The sequence below is a fragment of the Helicoverpa zea genome, chromosome 6 (genome assembly GCF_022581195.2).
Source record: "Helicoverpa zea isolate HzStark_Cry1AcR chromosome 6, ilHelZeax1.1, whole genome shotgun sequence".
Lineage (NCBI taxonomy): Eukaryota > Metazoa > Arthropoda > Insecta > Lepidoptera > Noctuidae > Helicoverpa > Helicoverpa zea.
In genome coordinates, this window is record NC_061457.1 from 8,187,780 (window position 1) to 8,209,317 (window position 21,538).

The window sequence follows — 21,538 nt, forward strand, 5'->3', positions numbered from 1 at the left end:
ATTTTGTTACCAACCTCATGTTTTTCATGGGTAAAAGCACAGGAAGTATTATATAGTACTAGTTAGGTACATGATGATGATGATGATGTTCTCCTAGCCGATTATCGGCTACGGCGGCTGTTCTCATGTAAGGAGATTAGCCAGCTGCGCAGGACATATTATAGTGCACGAGCATTTGCGCAGACACAGGTGCACTCACTATTCCTTAACTCTCATAGCCCGATGGGACGGCAATCCGACACGACCGGAAAGAGATCAGGCGCAGGACCGACATTTACGTGCTCTCCGATGCACGGGTGTATCAATCACCACCTTCCAGGCTCCGGGCTGCTATGTGAAAGTCTTCTAAAACCCACAAAGCGATTTCGGCCCGACTCGGGAATCGAACCCGAGACCTCGTGCTCAGCAGCCGCACTTGCGACAGCTAGACCAACGAGGCAACGAGGAGTTAGGTACATAGTGTGTATATGGGAATACTCGCTTTTACTTTTTCCACTTACCACTTAAGTTAGCTCAAGCCAGCTGACTTAATTAAAACTAAACGTCGTAAAATAATTATTTATTTTTAAACTTATCTCGTAAATTTTTTGACGTTGTGAACCATTTTTCTAAAATTATAAGTTTTATAAAGGAACATTTAATTACAAATAACTTTTTACAATATCTTATCTTAATAATAAATATATATACTTGTGTCGCCATTTCATTAAAGTTGTCTCATTTACTGCCTCGTTGGTCTATCTGTCGCAAGTGCGGCTGCTGAGCACGAGGTCTCGGGTTCGATTCCCGAGTCGGGCCGAAATCGCTTTGTGGGTTTTAGAAGACTTTCACAAAGCAGCCCGGAGCCTGGAAGCTGGTGATTGATACACCCGTGCATCGGAGAGCACGTAAATGTCGGTCCTGCGTCTGATCTCTCTCCGGTCGTGTCGGATTACCGTCCCATCGGGCTATGAGAGTTAAGGAATAGTGAGTGCACCTGTGTCTGCGCAAATGCTCGTGCACTATAATATGTCCCGCGTAGTTGGCTAATCTCCTTACATGAGAACAGCCGCCGTAGCCGATAATCGGCTAGGAGGACATCATCATCATCATCAAAGTTGTCTCAAAAGGGCTTCAGCATGTTGGCTTCGGCCCCACGTTCGCCTTCCAAAAATCCGGGACTCCGTAGTCCCGTGGTCGGTTAGAGACATACAAATTTAATATATATACGAGGGCTGCCTTTTAAGTTGTGTCGTTTGAAATAAGTATAGATAATCCAATAGGTTATTACCGTTTATTATTTTTTTAAGAATACTTAGCGATATTCAATGCACTTTTGCATGCATTCAAATCAGTTTTTAAATATTTATTCCATTCCAAAGTGGGGGTAGTCAAAACGGCCGATTTGTATACGTCAACAGCTTCTTCAGGTGTGCTGAAAGGTAGTCCACGAAGAATTTTCTTAATTTTGGTTAATGTATTAAAATCATTAGTGCTTAAGTTACAGCTGTAAGGTGGATGATCCAATATTACAACATTTTGGGAACTCAAAAACATCGGTGTTTGGCGGGCGGTGCGCGAACTTGCATTGTCATGGTGCAGTATCATTCGAAGTCTTGGATAGTTTTTTCTAAATTCGGTGATGACTTTTGGCAAACAAACAATGGTATACGAGTCAGCGGTAACCATGTCGCGATATTTTAGTACAATAGTGGCGACACGATCACCCTTTGCCAAAAACGAGACAACCATTTTTTTTTTAAGTGCTTTGCGAGCGTACGACTTTGGTCGGTTTTGGCTCGTCTTGGAAGACCTAGACAGCTGACTGCTGCTTAGAATCCGGATCATAAGCGTATATCCAGGACTTGTTATCACTAACTATATCATAGACCTGCTTTGACTCTCCTCGGTCGAATCGCTGCAGAGTTTGACGTCACCAACTTACTAGGGCTGTTTCTTGGTCGTCGCTAAGAAAATGTGGTATCCATGGAGAGATCATCTATCTTACGCCAAGTTCTTCGTGTAGGATATTTTTGACTGTGGTCCCTGAAATGCCCACGGATGCCTCTATTTCACCATATGCTACATGTCCGTCTGCGAGGATTAGCTGCCGCACAGCCTCGATATAAACTTGCATCATGGCGGTTTTTGGACGACCTTCACGAGGCTTGTCACTGAAGCTAGAGTGCCCAGGTTGAAATTCTAAATATCAGCGTTCTGCGGTCCTAAGGAATGGTGCTACATCACTAAATACAGAATTAATCTCTTTCTAGTACTGAAGTCGCGACAATCCCCTTTTAAAGTTGTAGAAAATTATCGCACTCAAATTTTCCTTACACATTTCCATTTTTGCAACCGACCTGTCACCTTTGAATGGACGATACAATAAAACTATTCGACCTATTTAAAAACATTCTTTTGTTTTCGAATTCTAAATTCAAAAAGATTCAAATAGCATATATATATATTTTTAAAAATCGCGGGAGGTTACCAAACGACAGAACTTAAAAGGCAGCCTTACGTACAACATACAACTAACTTATTACCTAATCTATACACTAAAAACAATTATAAAATGGCATCAAAAAACTCCTCATCACTGCCCACCGGGAGTGTACCCAAGAAACTGGCAGCATTGCCACGTTGAATGGCAATGCTTAATTTTTGACCAAAATAAAAACCAGCCTTTGGGTCACTTGAAGTGTCAGCAAGTCGCTTTGACAGATCTTTAAAAAGCAGATGAGCACTTGGACCCCACGGCCCGAGGGTTTCAACCCCAAACGGCTCAAAGGTATAGTTACCAACCAGGGTGCTATATTTGCGCCGTTTGAGGTTCTCTGCAGCCGCAGCAGCGGAACCAGCACATCGCGCCGAGCTAGGAAGGTGGGATGGAGCAAGAGTATCGACACAGGTCGCGTCCCATACTAAAGACCTACCCATCTTCCACGGGAATAACTAAATTTATTATAAAAAATTATTAAAGTTTTTCTTCGAATGTGTCAGATGTTGTTTTATCGGAAAACTGCAAGCGTAAGTTTGTTCGTTACTCAATTATTTTAAGGTGAAATTATTGCTGTACTAAAAAGTTGAGTTTATTACGGCTCTTGGAATTTCATTTTTTTTGTAGTCCAATGCGGGAACTGCTAAAGTGAAATCATAAGAAAAATTTAAATGATTGCACCTCCAATGCATACGTATTTCTGTTAATTAAACAGTGTGTTCGTTTATCATAGTTAGGTGCTGTCACTAGTTATCATAGAATAGAGGTTCGTTTCCATTCATTACTTAACAAACAATTTGCTTAAGTGCTCTTAATAGTCTGGGGTACCCAATATGATCTATAATTCCTAGTGACTCGGAATCCTGTTTTTTAGCTAATTTATCCAATCCCCAAATAATATTCTGTAAAAAAATAATGATATTCTATCCAAAGAGACAGATATATAACTTCAACTTCCTCTTATTGATGACCTAATCAGTAATTAGTCTGGGTCCTGGGATAACCTGTTGTAAAAAGTTGTGACAAAAATAAATCTTCAAAAATAAACCCTTTACGATTGCTATAAACCCACATGACGTCATTTGAGCATGATATAAATAACATAATTGATTATAAAGTGTCGATGACACTTAGTTTCTTTGGCAAGGATAAAAATAGTCTTTAAAGTGGCATGCAGTTTCTAAGGAATTGTGGCTTAGATACTTAGAACTTTAGATGTTTTATTTTCACATATTATAAGAGATGTCCGTACAGCATCTTCCACTTCTTATTTTGGTGCGGAGTAATGTTCAGGATGTTTGAGGAGTAATAATTATAAAACGTCAAAAGCTTCTAACTTTCTAACTTTTGAGTTGATGTATATGTTACGGGCAACGTGATTAACTTATATATGTTCTTCATTCTTTATGAAGCAACAAATTCGCCCTTTTTTTTTTAACGACGTCAAAAATCATCAAATGACCCCTCCCGCTGTGGGTTAGCAGCGCTGAGGGAGTGTCAGACTCTTACTGACTAAAAACCGTCGTGTTCCGTTGTAGGCCTTTTTATGTGCTAGGGCCGCGGTATCTCTTAACCCGCAGCCCAACAAATTCACCCTGCGTTGTCGTCGCCGTAATATATTTTCCTCTTCTATTATTCTGTGTCAGCAATCATACTTACATTCACTTTCATAAAAGTGTAACAAATTCTTCGCCAAATATATTAGTATTTTTTCATTGGAAAAGTCTTTTATCACCTTACATTAGTTAATATTCTATATGATTGATTCTAACATCATAGCCCAGAACAAAACAGTAATAAATGAGTCTAGGTAATATATACTTCTTGTGTTTTACGGCAAGACTTTTTGCATAAATGTTACACCCTATCTAATGCCATAGCTATCTATAGGTCACTTTGAAGCCTGTTGCTAACTCGCATGTATATTTATAAACCTGCAAGCTATCTTTGTTAGTTCAAGTTTATTTATAGTTTACAAGTTAAACATTTGAAATGAACGCTATATTGGTTTTTCCGCGACCTAGCACAAAGACACGTCGATTGAAAAATATTTAAAAAAGTAAAAGGAAAACTTGTTAATTTTATCGAACATTTTCGGCAAGTTTTTTTGCAAACGCACAAAATGATAAACAGCACAAAATATTTTTTGTAAAGAATTGTGTAAGTTATCTACTTTAGTTTAATTGTCTTTTGAGGAAAATTCGCGCGTGTGTGGCAAATGCGGTAATACCGCTTCAGGATAAGTTAGCAAACTGTATACAGCTTATAGCATCTAGGGTTTAAAAGTCGCAATTATGCATACCTAATACCTACGCAGTATTGACCGGTTGGATACTAAACATCATAGCTCCTAACTGCCACTATGGCAACCCGTTCTATTCATTTGATATACCTTATGTTTAATACATTGTATGTTCTCAGATAGCTAATGTTAGTCCCCCTTTTAAAATATACTATTTTATGGTACGTTCTTGTTAGGAATAGGGACCGCTTAGTGATATGTCCTTTGTGTATAAGACGAGCATCTTGCATCTAATATTCAACTCATTTCTAGTTTAACTCATTTCTAGTTTCTGCTAAACCCTGAGGCACTGACGTGCTAATGTGTAAATCAGTCATTTAAGACGTAAATAGCAAGTGATGACAGTCAGTCTTTAGTCCACCTTTCGTTTATATGCACCAGAACGTTGCGTTGGCAACGTCGCCACTCGGATGCCTTGCTGGCACATCTATAATTGATGGATCGTTGAAAGCCTGCTCCCGAATACCGACACATTTAATTCACGTTCCATTTCCTGAAGAGAATATATGCGTTGTCACGTTGTTTTCTCTACAACACAAACATAACCTCCCCGTGTGAACTCATCGAGGGAATAACGATTATGAAGTCTGAAAGCACAAATAATAAAATACCGGCTATGAAATATTATTGAGGGGAAATAATTTATGCGATTTTATGTCTCGTTTGTTTTTAAGGTTTTTTGATTTCGTGGCGTGTTCGATATTAATGGCTTATGTTTAACTGATCACCAGAAATAGTAACAAATAGCAGACAAAAATAGTAAATGATCACCAAAATGAAACTCGCATTTTAATGTAAAATGATAACCAAAGTTTTAACACTTTGCTATCCCATTTAAGTGAAATTACTCCAAAATAAATCATACGCAAGCCAAAAATAGTAAATGATCACCAAAATTAAACCACCATTTTAAAGTAAAATGATAACCAAAGTTTTTACATTCTGCTATCCTATTTAAGCAAAATGAGTCCAAATAAATCATTGTTATCCCAAAAGTAGTAAATGATCACCAAAAGTAGTGAATGATCATCAAAATTATACCAGCGTTTTAATATAAAATGATAATCAAAGTTTTTACATCTTGCTATCCTGTTAATAAATGTAATAACATTATGGGGACCCTTTTCCTGCACTAGGGTGGAAAATTGTCTATTGCATGCCTCTAAACAGTGCGATAAGTGTGTGTTTTCGAGGTAGTGTATTGAGAAACACATTCTTCTTCTTCTTTCTCCTGCCCTGTTCCCAATTTTACTTGGGGTCGGCGCAACATGTCATTTTCTTCCATTTTCCCCTGTCACTCGTCATACTGACACTCACGCATACATTGCAAGCCGGACACATAACTTAATATGGCATCATAATACTTTATTTGATAATAAGCCTACATTTTATGGCAATCACAGTGACTTATTTAGGCAAAAATAATACATTAATTTGGTCGTCAAGAGTTGGTGATCATTTACTAAATTTGGTGGTCGAATACAATTTAAAGTGAAGTCGTGACTAAAATAGCTGGTACTATTACATTTTTAGACTTTATTTTTCTGGTGTTCAGTAGATTTTTCTGGTTGCAAAACTAAGGGTATCAAAGCAATTTATGGTGGTCATTATATTTGTTCCCGATATTAATTTGTTGAATTGTTCTAAAATTCTAATTATGTTTACCATTACCACCGCGGTGATTCTTATTACCAAAATCGCAGTTAGGCGATATAATCCCATGTAACCACAGAATTACGAAATGCGGTAATCTGCCTTATCTCCTCGTATTTATGACCCTGTACAAATTATGTTATACCTAACATTCTTATTTTTCCCGTTATCTCATTAATCTTTTGTTTAGAGAACAATCGCCTGTAATCCAATATTAGCTCAACTTAAGGTTAAGTAAAACATTAGAGGCTATAAGTATGACCAGAAGCTGTATTGCTTGCAGTATATTTTGTGTGATGAACTGTGGCGATATAGAATAATATTGCTTTTAAAGTTCACTGGTATTTAAGAAAATTATTTCAATTCGTTAGTTCGAGTGATATTTAATGTTCGTTTATCAAGATGTTTCGCGCAGCATCTTTTATACGAGCTTACGGACAGGTATTTAACTTTTTTTCGAGGCTTTTAATCATTAATCTCTTGTATGATTTGTATGCGGCAAAAAATGAAGTGATCTGTTCGAGAAACGCGGGCGCGGGCGACGCAGGCGCAGCCGTGTGGCGCTTGGCTGCATGGAATCCTGTAACCCCGTTAATCTTTTTACTCTACTTAGACCGCGGATCTTAACCTCAGTACACTATTCTTGTTTACTGAACGTTATGCACGTTTGAGTAGATCCCGGACCGGTTATGATAAGTTTAAATAGCGAATATCTACGCATGTAGAGTTCAATTTTATCGCCATAGGTATGACGTGTACCATAGCATGTCTAGATAGTTACGCGAGAAGGATTTCTTCCTTATTCTTATGTAACAATAATAATACAAATAGGTAATGTAAGAACACTACAACATTAACATAATATGTTAACATGTTTATTTTTCTAAATTGGATAGATACGATACAACCTAGGTCTTGATAGAAAATTAATTGTTATTATTTTCTAAGCGTCATAATGTACTGTCACATCAATCAGTCGAGATAATATGATTAAGCTATATTAAGATTTACCTATGTATGTAAACTAGTATGAAACGCATTATGTGGACAGTAATCCTTCGGGGTCATTATACGCTTGTGATACAGAAAGACGTATTTTTATCTTAAGGTTGTTTTTATATCATAATTACGTTATCATGAAGGAAGACGTGTTGTATCTATTATTTGCCGTTTTTTAAAAGATCAATCATTCGTAACAGATCCCCAGCGGGGCCCAGCAGGGCCAAGGCCTGCCGGGGCTGCGGGTTGTTCGAAAGAGATACCGCGGCCCTGGTACATAAAAGGCCTATGACGGAACACGACGGTTTTTAGTCAGTAAGAGTCTGACACTCCCTCACCGCTGCTAACCCTCAGCGAGAGGGGTCATTTGATGATTTTTGACGTCGGTAAAAAAAAATCGTAATAGATCGCCTGTGATTTGACATATGTAATTAGATAATAACAAACACCCGCTTGGTTACTGTTGAAAATGGATTATTTATTGATCGTCATTTTATCTTATAAATTAACGTGTAGGTACGTAGATTTACTCTAAATTAAATCTTAGTTTTAGATAACATATACTTAAACTTGAAAATATTAAAGGAAAGAAAAACTAATATCAAATCATGCGACTTAAAATTAAGGCTTCAACCTAAGTTTAAAGTGTGAACTATTCGCATGAAAATCGACTTGAACATAATTATACCTAGGTACCTACTCGTTTATACATGTGCTTTTTTACCTCGACAGTCGATCGTGCAAAAACCCAAGTGTTCATTGATATTTGCCGTCGACTGTACCAAAAAGTGACATGATTGGTACCCCTTTTTACATAGTTTTGTGAACTCTTGCTGTGTACCGTTTAGTCTATAAAAAAGTACAGTATTAAATAGTAGTAACGGAAATACGTTACCTGAACTCTGTTTAATTGTATTGTTTGAAATTAGGCATGAAAACCGCAGCCAACACACCGTAGCTCGTAGGCTAGGCTTGTGGAGCGTCGCTGACAGACACTGGTTTTTCCTTGTACATTAATTTCATCCTGATAGGTTATAGACACCTAATAGTTTTTCTAAGCAAAGTTTTCAAAATACTGATTTGATTCGTCATTGACTGGTTTAGCTAAACTATTGCGATTTTAGAGAGGAAACTGCGGCAGATTAGTCAAAATTGCGCTCGGCCGGTTTTTGACATGTGACTTACAATGTTGTGGTTTGAGACAGCATCAAATCACGTGTGGGAACTTGAAATGGTTTTTATTAACATATTATTAACTATGATAAGACGAATTAGATTTTCATATCATGCGTAGCGCTTTAAGTGTTGTGCCTTATTTGTTCTGGCCAATGATTCTTCGATTACATCTTGGAGCACTTTGGAAAATATTTATAATGGGACCCTTCAAACTGAGGAGAAAACTTAAAAAATACCTTACATAGGAAGCATATTAAACATTTTTGAAAATTGCTGAACTGATGTTTCAGCAAAGATAATGAAACATTTTCGGTCTCAATGTTTTTTAATTGATAATCAGTAAGTTTTGTATTGATAATTGACTTAATGGGTATCGGCGGCGGGGAGAGTGGCTGTGTTGATGGGTAGCAGGCGCTTGGGCCGCCACAGTCCGGTCAGCCGCCGCGCAACATGCTGCCCCCGGAGCGCGCCGCGCACCGCTCAGCGTCCGCGATCTTCAAGCGCATCTCGCTGCGCTCATACAGCACCTACTCGCTTGTATGTATTCTACTGACCGGGAATGGTTTGCTTTTATACGCGACGCCATAAATAGCCTCCGCAGGCTTTTTCTATTTCAACGAACTAATATTACGGTCCATTGCCTACATGTCTCCCCCCTCTTTGATTATATGTTAAAGCGAGAATGGGGCGCGGATTATTAGATTATTTATAACTAACGTTTTTAAGTAAAGCATGCGTGAAATAAACTACTTACATTTCAGGCGTTTAGTTAAAATGGACAATTGTATTTGTATTGTTTTGGATTATTCTACAAAAATTGCCCAATCTTGTTTCAATTTTCTTCAGTTAATTGTATTAAGGCAGAGGTGAGTGGGTGAGGTTTTAAAATAGTATAGGTAAATATAATTTAATTGTTTATCTCGTGGTGATGATATTTTAAATTAGGTACCTATAATTAAAATTGGAAACCGTAGGTACCAATGTTATAGTAGATCAATTAATTTAAATTCTAGGGTAATTACAATATAGTGGAGTTCCTGGAGTGTTTGACCCAGGTTTTTTTTTTGCTAATAATCTTTTTGATCGAGGTGGCATTTTATGTTTTCATATATTTATTTCTTAATTTCATTATAAATCTTTATCTTATTTTTTTACAATTTTGATAGTTATATTTTTCATTTAAAATTAAATTTCCAACATCAGTTTACGACTGTGATTTGTAATGAAAACTCTACATCTTAAATGGAGTTTATTGTAAGTACAGGATATTTGCAACATTTCAGTGTAACCGAAAAGAAGCTCTATTTTACGCTCTTGATAGAAGATAAGAAAAATGTGAAAATAAGAAAACAGAAGTCATCACTTCAAAAAGAACATTAATTAGCTTTTATATGATCTTTTCTACATGTCTAATTATAAGCTTAACTACATATCACATTTTCTTTTTTTTTATTTGACTTGAGGCTCTAGGAACTTTACTTATAATAATATTTATAAACAAAATCAAAAAGACTTTTACGTTACAAATTATGCGTTGTGTTGTGCGTGATACATACTTTTGATAAAAACTTCAAAAACTCATGTTCGTAGAGGTAGGTTACAGGTAAATTCAATTCTTTAGCTGGTTATGATTGGACACCCTTCAGATGCTCACACACCAGTATAAGCGCTTTCACACCAGCGGATTTTTGCACCGGGTAGTAAAACCGAGCGTATACTAAGCGCAGCACGTTCCGAGCGCCCAAAATCTGTCACTCTTCTTGAATCCCGCAGGCAAATTGAATAAAAAATATGGAGTTATAATAACACGCATATTATTTTAAGTACGTACTTGTTTCGAAATCTTTCTAACAAAAACTGTTTACAAACAAACTTTTGATAATTGCGCTATAACTGTCAAAAATAACTATTTGATAAGAATTGCAAGTTTTGTCTACTTTATTCGCGTTGGCCGCACTGACAGACGAGTTCATTCATAGCCGCCCTCCACTCCGCCCGCCCATCTCCACGCCGCGGCGCGCTCTAAATAGTAACCGCCCAACACGAGACGTGTCACGATGTTCGTAGAGCGGCTCGATCACCACATTCACAAATCTCTCACAGGAGCCGAGCGGTTCGCGCGTCTTATTATGCGGGGAGACGAGACGCCATGTCGCTCCACCCGCAGCTGCCCGATGCGTCTACCAGCGGGGATAACGAATACGTTCACATACGATGCCTCATTGCAAACATACACAAACAGAAAAATGTGGCGCGCCCGCCCTCTGCCACTCCGTCGCTGGAGATGGTGTTGGAATCACCGACATCCTCAGATACAGAGCAGAGTGTCACTGAGTCAGAAAGATCAGAAGCTGTGTCCACTGAAGATGTGATGCGTACGCCGCCACCCCGCGCCAAGAGCAACAGCATTGCAGGCTCCATGCTGGCTCCTCCTAAGATGCATAAGCGGCGGCGGCCGTCGTTCCTGCACCTGCAGGTGGGGCCGGGCGAGCACGACGGGCCGCACTCGGCCGGGGTGCACCTCAACGTGCCGCGCTTCACCGTTACGGCGCCCCCGGGGGAGCAGCGCCGGTTCAGCCACGGCTTTCCATTCCCCGGTTTCGCGCTACGAAGACATTCTAACACGGTCTGCCCAATGATAACAAGTAGAGTAAACAAGTGTTGTGACCATAACTACTGTTTTGTTGCTAAATATCATTATTTACATAGTTTAGTTTTCACGTGATATTTCAGAATTAATGCACCGTGTGAATGGTATGTTTTCGCAATTTACATGCATGGCATTTATTTTTAAGTTAAAGGATAATATTGATTATATGTCTGCATAATAAATTAGCGTTCAATGATAAAGCAATTATAAATTTTGTAAGTGCATAAAGCATATCCTGAAAGCGAAAAATATTTTAAATTATATTAACTTTGTAACTGTACAAATACGGAAAATATAAAAGCAAATAGAGAATAATACCAGACGGTATGAAACGTCGTGTTATTGCACTAATATTATTAATTGAGGAGTATTACCTAACTGCTAATGATTAAACGTTGTTTATCTTTACTTTTATATTAGTCGACATATCTTACTATTCATTGTGTAATTGCAACAACAACAAAAAATTAAAATCTTAGATGACTATAAACATAACAAAACATTAATATTGTGACGTTAGATTTTAATAAACATTCTTATCAATTTCCCTGAAAGAATTGCGTACTCGGATTTAGCATAAGTTGTTGACATTAATAGCAGAACGTAGATGCGTTTATTTATTATTATATGGGCTACCTAGTGATATCAGACGTTATCACTATATCTATAAATTGTGTTCACTATAAGTCGCGAACTGTGTCGAGTAAACGTTTACTTGTTCTTGTGATACCTTTGAATAAAGCGTCATTACGGCAATACAGTAAAACAATATTTTTTTTCTTCTAAAATCAATAGTTACTACAATGCGATTTAGTTTAGGACATCAAAGTGAGGTATATAAAAATATTATTTGTGCTTGCTTTTAATATTATCGTGTCTAATAAAATATTTTTTTATTGATTTTGTTATTCCAGTCTTCTAGTTTTGCGTGTCTAAATAACCAACATCTTGATCTAATCGATTTGCTTGTTTGCGATAATACACCATTCTTTGCTAACAGAACAGCGACAACTGAAAGCTTTCTTCCTTTCATTAATTAGGCATGTGTTAGTGGGTGAGCTATTTATTATTATTTGTGTAAATAATAATAAATATCAATTTTGCTCATTCAATACATAAACATCTAACTTGGCCTCAAGATTCGACCGGTTCTTTGCTGTCACTTTCCTTATGATCAAATGATCTCGTAGCATTGTGAGAGCTTCAGATACGTGTTTTTGGTTCCATACTGCTAATCCTTTCCTTGACATTCATTTGTGTGGTTTTAGCTAGGGTTTTATCCTATGTACTTACTGGTTTTAGCTTGTTCAAACTAAAAAGTGGCTGTACGCTGTAACAAACTTTTTCATGTATTAAATTCCATTATTCTCTATTTCTCATTTAGACAATAATTGCTGTATAAGTAGTAGATAATTGTGTTTGTACATCTAAAATTTTTGCATCCGTTTATGACTGATAGTCCGTACAAATTGACTTTGCTAATCAGTAAGGTAAACAAGAACGTCAAAGAAAAGCATCGGTTTGGATGCGCGGAAGAGTACAAAATCCTTGTTAGAGTGGATACCAAGAAAAGTGTTTAATGAAATCTTTTTAAATATGAGGTGTGGGAGATGTGTGTCTTATGAAGATGTTTGTGCGCAGAGCCTGCACCGCAGCGAGTCCATGGTATCGCTGGCGTGCTTCAGGACGCTCTCTCAGCTCGTCAACAGCGACAACCTGGCAGAACTACAGCAGTACCTCGCAAACAACAAGAATGTCACCATCGACGACAAAGATGAGGTTAGACTCACACTTTTCAACTGTTTTTACAACCCCAATTCTGGGAATTTCTTTTTTGTGTAGGGATAGTGGAACTGCGATTAAGTTTTCAGATTTGCCCAAAGCACAGGCAATAATCGGTAGGAGTTAGATCAAAGTGGCGGACAGTAAGCCCACTTCGTTTAAAAAGCTTTAATTTTTTTAATTGTTTAGTCTGGGCCAATCTACTGAGACCTTATGTCTCAGTAGATTCCGGAAATATTCCTTAACGCAGTTTTAAATGATTAGATTTTTTTTTTTGTCACAGGCCAATGCTCTCTCCAAAGTATGTTTTCGATTGAAAGTAATTAGATACTATGCATTAATTTTTAACGACAACTTTACACATCATTTATTTCATTTTCGTTGTCTTTTAATCATAACTACGCACTTATTACGAAACTGACAAAGTACCACAAAAAAAGAAAAAAGGTGTACTTAATCTGAGATATTCCTGGACTGGAATTTTAATAGGGTTATGCATTCCAAATATAAGTCATTCAATTAGTGGGAAATGTACCAGCACATAATTTAATCTTATCTCAAAATTAGACGGAACAATGAGTCACTGCCGAAATAAAAAATATTTTAATATTCTTAGAATTTTACCCATACTGATATTATAAGAAACTAGATAAATCTTTACTAAGTATCAAAACTAGAAAAGTAAACGCCGCAGTGGAGATATTTCGTAAAAATCTATAAATACATCAAAGAACCAGCATTCAAACTTTCATAAGTAATAGAAAGCGCTAACTCTTTATCATAATAAATCCGTATTGAAAACTGTATTTCAACCTTATAAGTATCTTTTAACGATCCTCGAAAGTAAGTCATTATTTATTATGTCTAGTGTAGGGCTAGTAAAGTTCGGGATGTAAGCATTATCGAGCAACATTTTTAGAAGCTTCATTCTTGAACATATATGTTTTTTTTATTGAGTATGTGTTATAAAGGATTTTTAGGAGTTGCTCAGGACAGAAGTGAATGAGAAACCGTCAGAATCTTCTATTCCCAAAAACAGGATGTTACCTATTTTTTATTGCTATACAGAACGGCACAACAGCGCTCATGTGTGCGAGTGAGAACGGCCGGGTGTCTGCGGTACGAATGTTGCTGGCAGCCGGCGCGGACGCAGCAGCCGCAGACGCAGACGGTTGGACACCGCTGGCGTTTGCGGCCCGCGGTGGACACCTTTCCATAGCTAAAGAGCTGTTAGATGCAGGCGCTAAAGTGGACTCGAGGGATTGCGTGAGTATTTGCAAAAGATAAATCATACCTACTGTATCTCTTCGAATCGAAGAGTGTGCTGTTTGAAAAACTGGTTATCCTAAAGTTAAAAAATTATCATTGTCTTTTTGATCATGCATTGTTGTGCCCTAGCATATATGTATGTATCGTCTATTTCATATTATAGTTCGGCCATTCAGAGAATGCGTTCCTGACACGTCGCGATTGAACTGACGACGTAACTACATTCATTGATTATTGATATAATAATGTTGTTTTAATGCTCCTCAATTGTTAAAACGGTAAACAACCAGCAAAAATATTTTTATCGTAACTGCAACGCCATTGCAAAGTTACGTCGTCAGTTCAATCGCGACGTGTCAGGAACGCATTCTCTGAATGGCCGAACTATAACTACTTGCCATTATAACAATGGCTGCATCAGACAAATGAAAACTTTCGTAGACAGCTGACACTCCTCTTAATCTGCAAACTATTTACATCATGAATAAAGGAATAGGTCTTGTGTTTGCCAACGCATTTGTGTAACAGTTATCATAAAGGAGAACTGTCAATGACCTAACATCATCAATGTATCCACTTTGATCTATTTCTGTATCAAAGCATTGTGTTATTTTGTGTATTCTTAGAATAGAGTTACGATACGAGTTACTATCAAGAATCGTAAATTACGATAATACTACTTTACGATATTTTAAAAAGAAGACGTCAAAGTATTCGAAATATTGACGCAGTTTTCTTTCACCAGTATGTTACCCGCGATGGTGTATTTAATAAAGATTATTTGAAACAATTCTGATTGATTCAAAATGACACTTGAAAAAAGTGTAAACAAAATGAAAAAATCTTACGTGAAGATGAAATATTGGTAATTATAAACTTTGTTGAATTTCTTTTACAAAGTCTTTGTAGTGTCTACACTGAACAGACGTTTCTAATATATTATAGCGATAGCGTCTGCACATGTTATATAAACAATATCATATGGCACATGTTCAAAATGATTCATTTATGGACACAAAACACTTCACACTATAGAGGTATTTATTGGGCTTCTTTTTTCTTCAAAGACGGTATTTGACGTCATAGATTTTGACAGATGTTTATGTTGCGTGTGACTGGAATATTGAACATATTTTTATGCAAATTATTGTACAGACCCCTCATCAGATAAAATACCAAAGTGTATTTTAATCAATTTCATTTATTTTTATTAGTATTTTTGTATTATGCACCGATGCACATGCACAATTATATAACCCAAATAACAATAATAGAGCAATGACCAAAATGTATTCTGGACTGTGTGCTCAAAATTAGTATATTTATACTTGATGTGGATCTCTGCCAAGATGTCACTGACATGCAGGCACATTCTAAAATCTGGCTAAAATATAATGTCTTCGTCCAGCCAGAACCAATATCTATTAAACAATTTGATGCCTTGTCTAGTTTATTTAGTGTACCTACTTCACTATATTCAGTTTTCGTAGAAAAAATATTTTTGTACGGTGTGGGTGATAAAAACCATTACAGTAACTGTTTTCGCATTCAATATTATGTAGTTTAGTTTTGGTGGAAAACTATTTGTTGTAGGTTTCCACGAGTGATCGTTACTTCGCGTAGAAGTTATGTAACAAGTCTGTGTTTATCCCACGTTAGTGGAGATTGTTATTTATTGCAAATGTTTCTGAAGTGACAAAGCAAATAGTTTATGATGATAGTATTTTTCGTGAATATTTTTAGTTAGAGGCCAAACATACAAATGGGGTCAAGATCTACGTAATTAGGGAATGTGTGGGGCTTCTGATTTAGGTGCTGACAAGAGAAACGGCTGCTGATTCAATAAAAAACAAATATATCATTCTTTCTGAACCATTATAAATAAATATATTGCAACGATCGGAAATCGTGGCCCAATAATTTTGTTATAATCTATTAGTTTTCAGTTTTTGATGGTCACGCATTTTGAAGAAAAAATACATAGATTCATGCTAATGGAATATTGCAGTAAATTCAATAAGGAAGAAATTACTTGAAGTGGGTTACCTAGGTACTAGGTACACTAATGACTATTCATGCGTTTTGTAGCATATTTTGTCATAAACTTTATTTATTTAACGCTAGCTGTTTTCCCGCGGTTTTATTCGCAGCCCGTGAAAACTACTACCCATCCTTTTATCCGGGATAGAATAGCCTATGTTATTCAGGGACAATGTAGATTTGGAGTATTTATGGTACAATCAACAAACAAAAAAATGTTTCCTTTTTATTATATTCTGTATATAGATATAGAATATAATATTGATCGAATATTTTTTATTTCACAGGGTGGATGGACGCCATTACTATGGGCTTCGTACAAGGGCCACGAAGAGATTGTGGCGTTGCTACTAGAGAAGGGAGCTGATGTTCACGCTCACGGCAATTATAACATCAAGTATGTTTCCTACATTCATTTTATCAAATCTTAAAACTCCAAAAATCACTTTTGAGGTTTTCCAACGAATATAGTAGAACAAAACAATTCTATTTCGTCATTGAACAGGCTTCAAGACAGACAGACAAGTTTTAAGATCTTTGTGTACGGAATTGGTACCGCGAAAGATAAATTGTTAACACATGAAACATGTACAAGTATGTAATACAGAAAAGATTGTTATGTTAAACACAATAATCATACGAATATCTGTTTGCGGTTAGTTCCATGTCTAATTCCTACAAAGGTATTGCATGTTTTAGCTTAACAATGAGGCACTATCATTGGCTGTCATTTATTTGAAATGACATTCAACTTGAACGTTTCCCAAATGTCAACTGCTACATAACAGACCTTATTTGAATGGTTCATATTTTTTGGTACCAAAAAGTTTTGATACTTAGAATCTCAAGCTTTTCTTGTGTACCTTAGCTGGTTTTTTTTTTGTTTCCGAATATTGATACTACTGATAGTGAGTCGATTATGATGGTCAAAATGTGTGAACAACTACAGCTTATGCTCGAGGCATCAAATGGTTCATTTTGGTAGAACTATTTAAAGAAAAACTTGAGATTTTTAAGTATTAAAACTTCTTTACAAGTTCTTATTTCAAAAAACACTTCAGCTCTCTAGTATGGGCTGCAGGCCGCAAGCACAGCGGCGTGGTCCAACGCTTATTGGCGGCGGGCGCTCGGCCCAACTCCTGCGACAAGTACGCCACGTCGGCGCTGACGTGGGCGGCAAGGGCGGGCGACGTCGCCGCGTGCGCAGTGCTCCTGAGAGCGGGGGCTGATGCTAACACTGCGGGAATGTATTGCTGGACCCCGCTGCTGCAGGCTACACATGGTAAGCTTCATCATCATCATCATCCTCCGAGCCTATTCCCAACTATGTTGGGGTCGGCTTCCAGTCTAACCGGATTCAGCTGAGTACCAGTGCTTTACAAGAAGCGACTGCCTATCTGACCTCCTCAACCCAATTACCCGGGCAACCCGATACCCCTTGGTTAGACTGGTGTCAGACTTACTGGCTTCTGACTACCCTGCTTACTGGTAAGCTTCTATAACAAGTTTCAACTATGTGTCAAATGACAAGTATACCGATTGGGATGGGAAAAAGGGTCTTTTCGTCACAAATATAGGGCTTTCAACAGTTTTCCATAGATACACAGAAAAAATAGGGTTTTACATAGTGTTTTACTTAGATAAAAAAACGTTATGCAACGATCCTACAAACATATTTATGCTATCCTACATGTCTGCCACACTGGAGTCTATCCAGATTCCAGTGACATTCCATCCTATAATGATGCCGCATGTCATATTAATTTTCCATCGTAATTGGTGTTTTTGGGTTATGAGCTGGAACGTAGATTATAACTCAAAATTATTACACCTAGATAATTAATTGCTAAGTTTTGGCTAAAGATTAACAGAAAATATATTTCATGTTTCTCTAAAGCTTGTTAAATTGTAAATAATTGCTACTGATGGATTTAGAAACTAAATAATTTTAAATGTCATAGAGACTTGTTATTTGATAAACGGAGCTGCGGGTGGAAACGTATAAATAACTCATTAGTCAAAGTCTAGTAAGCTTAAGTATAATTAGTCTTTTCCATATTATTAGAAAATAAACAAATATACGTAATATAATAAGTGCTGCGTATTAGCCTCACAGTTAAATAGTTATTGTTATAGAAGCCTAATCGATTACTCTGGTTAATAAACTAAGGAATATATTTGCAATCAAATCAAATCAAAAGTCATTTATTCAAACTTGGCTGCAAAACAGCACTTTTCGAACGTCAAAAAAAAAAATTACAAAAGACAGCCCCCAAAACGCCCACCCTTCACCACTTCCTATGTGTTTTTGCTGGGAAGAAGAAGTGGCGCAACAAACTCCCCAGCAACACATGTCTGTCTGTTCGGTTAGAAGAACCTTAAACATTGTTTGATATGTACATTTGTATACAATTTAATTTGTATATTACAAAAGAGGACAATACAGTAAAAATAATGTATACACCACATGCTAGCTAGCACTCACCCTACATACCTTAACTAACTCAAGCATTGAATATGTTTGATGAACAGAAAATTATAGCCTCCAAATATTTACACTTAATAGAATATCAGGGAGTGCCCACCTACATGTGCTATTCTTTTGTAAACTAGTAAATTAGACCGCTCAGCCAGAACATACGTAAAATAAAAAGAGTTTACAAATAAAAACAAAAAAACTAATAGATAGTCAGTAAGACGACCTGGCACCACAAGCAGCACCCGTTCACGAGCATAACGCGAGGATCAGCCATCGCCCCCCTCGCACATTTTTGAGGGAGGGAGGCAACCCGACCGCCGACGCTACCGCAAGCAGTGCCGTCTAAGGGAGCATGACGTACTCACTGCTACACAACTCAATATCAAGATTAAATTATCAGTTCCCGCTAAGTAGTATTATTTACTAAAATCCAAAACAGAAAATTAATACAAAGAATGTATCTTGTCAATAATGTAAAAACATTAAAAAATAATAATTAAATAATAAATCAAAATAAAATAAATGTCATTGAGTCAAGAGATTGAATGGGAGAAATTTAAATTATCTAAATAATATAGCTAATATAGCTGTCTTGCGTTCATCATGGCGACCAACTATTTTTATCATTCAAATAATCATTGATGGTGTAATATGCCTTTTTTATAAGAACAGCCTTAATTTGTTCTTTGAATTTATTAAACGACAGTTCTTGTAAGGTCAAAGGAAGCTTATTATAAAAACGAATACCTAAACCCAGAAATGTGTCATGCACTTTATGAAGCCGGTGATAGGGTACACACAGTTTATGCTTATTTCTAGTATTAATGCTATGGACTTCACTTTTTTTGGTATATAAATGTAGGTTCTGTCTAATATACATAATGTTGGCAAAGATGAACTGTGATACTACAGTGAGAATACCAATTTCTTTAAACAACTCTCTGAGGGAAGTTCTGGTACCTAATTTGTATATAGCACGAATAGCACGTTTTTGTATAATAAATATATTCTCTATATCAGCGGCTTTGCCCCACAACAAAATACCGTAGGACATGACGCAGTTATGATCAATTATGATCAGATCATGTAACAGAATATTTTTTTTATATGTAAATAATCATAAATATTAATTTTTGATTGCAACAGCTATTGTGATTAATTTTCTTTTAAAAAATCCATAGTTTCTTGCCGGTTCTTCTCCATGAGACCAACTCTGGAACCGTGTAACTAGCTTGACGTTTCGAAAGAGCTTTTATAGGCCTATTTGAAATAAAAAATACTAACTTTAACTTTGTTTATCTTCAGGTAATCACTTCGAGATCGTACAAATGCTGTTGGAACATAAGCCGAACGTGAACGCGCTAGACAAGGACGGCTACACGGCTCTAGCCATCGCATGTAAAGAGGGCTACTACGATATCGCTTTGGCACTTATTAACTCCGGCGCTTATATTAACGTGCAGGTAATTTATAAATTGCCACACAGGCCCGGATTCACTGGTTACCAATAAAGTGTCATTTAGTTATCTGTTAGATAAAGTCTGTTTACAACATCTGCCAGATATTGCTATCCGAGAGCTGTAAATTCAAAAGTTTTAGACAAGTTCCTGATAGGCTATCAGAGACTTTATCAGTCACCAGTGAAACTGGCGATAATTCTTTGTATTAATAGTTCGATTAAAGCTTTGATTGTGTACGTGTTTGTTGTAGACTTATACGAATGATCTATTATATTATCTGTGATATTCAAATCCTTCTCTTTCTAAACTATAATGAATGCAATGTCTAAACAAGCGTTATTGTGCACGTTTTCATACTTTACACATCTTGTCTTGATGAAATAGAAGCACAGCAAGTCTATAACAATAAAAAAGATTTTGAACTGTTACACCACACACCATAAAATTATTGCATTTTGTCAAAGTTCTTCATATTGGATGTATGTAGAGCACGCTAGTCTAACCAAGGGGTATCGGGTTGCCCGGGTAACTGGGTTGAGGAGGTCAGATAGGCAGTCGCTTCTTGTAAAGCACTGGTACTCAGCTGAATCCGGTTAGACTGGAAGCCGACCCCAACATGATTGGGAAAAGGCTCGGAGGATGATGTAGAGCACGCTAGTAATTAATAAGTAATGTGAAGTATCCTTTTTTTAATATGATCAATCCACAACAAACTTCTTCCGATTCTAGGACCAATCAAAAGACACGCCTCTAATCCACGCAGTAAAGGGCGGCCACAAGAACATAGTAGAAGCTTTACTAAAGAAACACGTTGATGTGGACCTACCGGGGAAAGAAAAGAAGACTCCAGTCTACACGGCCACGGAGAAGGGACATGTTTCCATACTCAAACTGCTGCTGGCTTCCAATCCTGATCTCGAACATAGCACTGTTGTAAGTAAACTCTCAATACTTTAGTGTGTACCATAATGTTTACAGTTGTTGGCATACAGGTAGTTTATGTCACAATTAACCCTGTCGGGCATAGCATATAACAAAAGTATGTCCTGTGGTAGATAATACTTGAAAGAGCTTTAGACCTGCGATAACTGGTAAGAAAATGCCTTATGAAAGGGTAACGCATCAGACTTGGGTGGAACAGTAAAAATATATTTGACAGATTTTGTCAGGCAATTTTGAACTCTATTGAAGGTACTTTAAGAACGTCTTTGTAATGTCTAACATCCTCTGAACAAGAAACGGTTGTTTA

General features: G+C 37.0%; 1 protein-coding gene across 5 annotated transcripts in view; it reads left to right on the forward strand.

Moving 5' to 3' along the window:
* The window catches only part of LOC124631073 (kinase D-interacting substrate of 220 kDa B), a 63,117-nt gene that overhangs the window by 17,286 nt on the left and 24,293 nt on the right, over positions 1-21,538 (forward strand). For 4 of the 5 annotated variants that reach the window (XM_047165227.1, XM_047165230.1, XM_047165231.1 and 1 more), the window contains 6 exons: positions 12,901-13,038; positions 14,110-14,307; positions 16,638-16,747; positions 17,412-17,632; positions 20,135-20,292; positions 21,019-21,222. In XM_047165227.1, the coding sequence (XP_047021183.1) occupies positions 12,901-13,038; positions 14,110-14,307; positions 16,638-16,747; positions 17,412-17,632; positions 20,135-20,292; positions 21,019-21,222 (1,029 nt within the window). Of the gene's footprint in view, positions 1-9,052; positions 9,147-12,900; positions 13,039-14,109; positions 14,308-16,637; positions 16,748-17,411; positions 17,633-20,134; positions 20,293-21,018; positions 21,223-21,538 lie in introns of those variants that run through there. The other variant, XM_047165229.1, reaches the window with a different exon arrangement.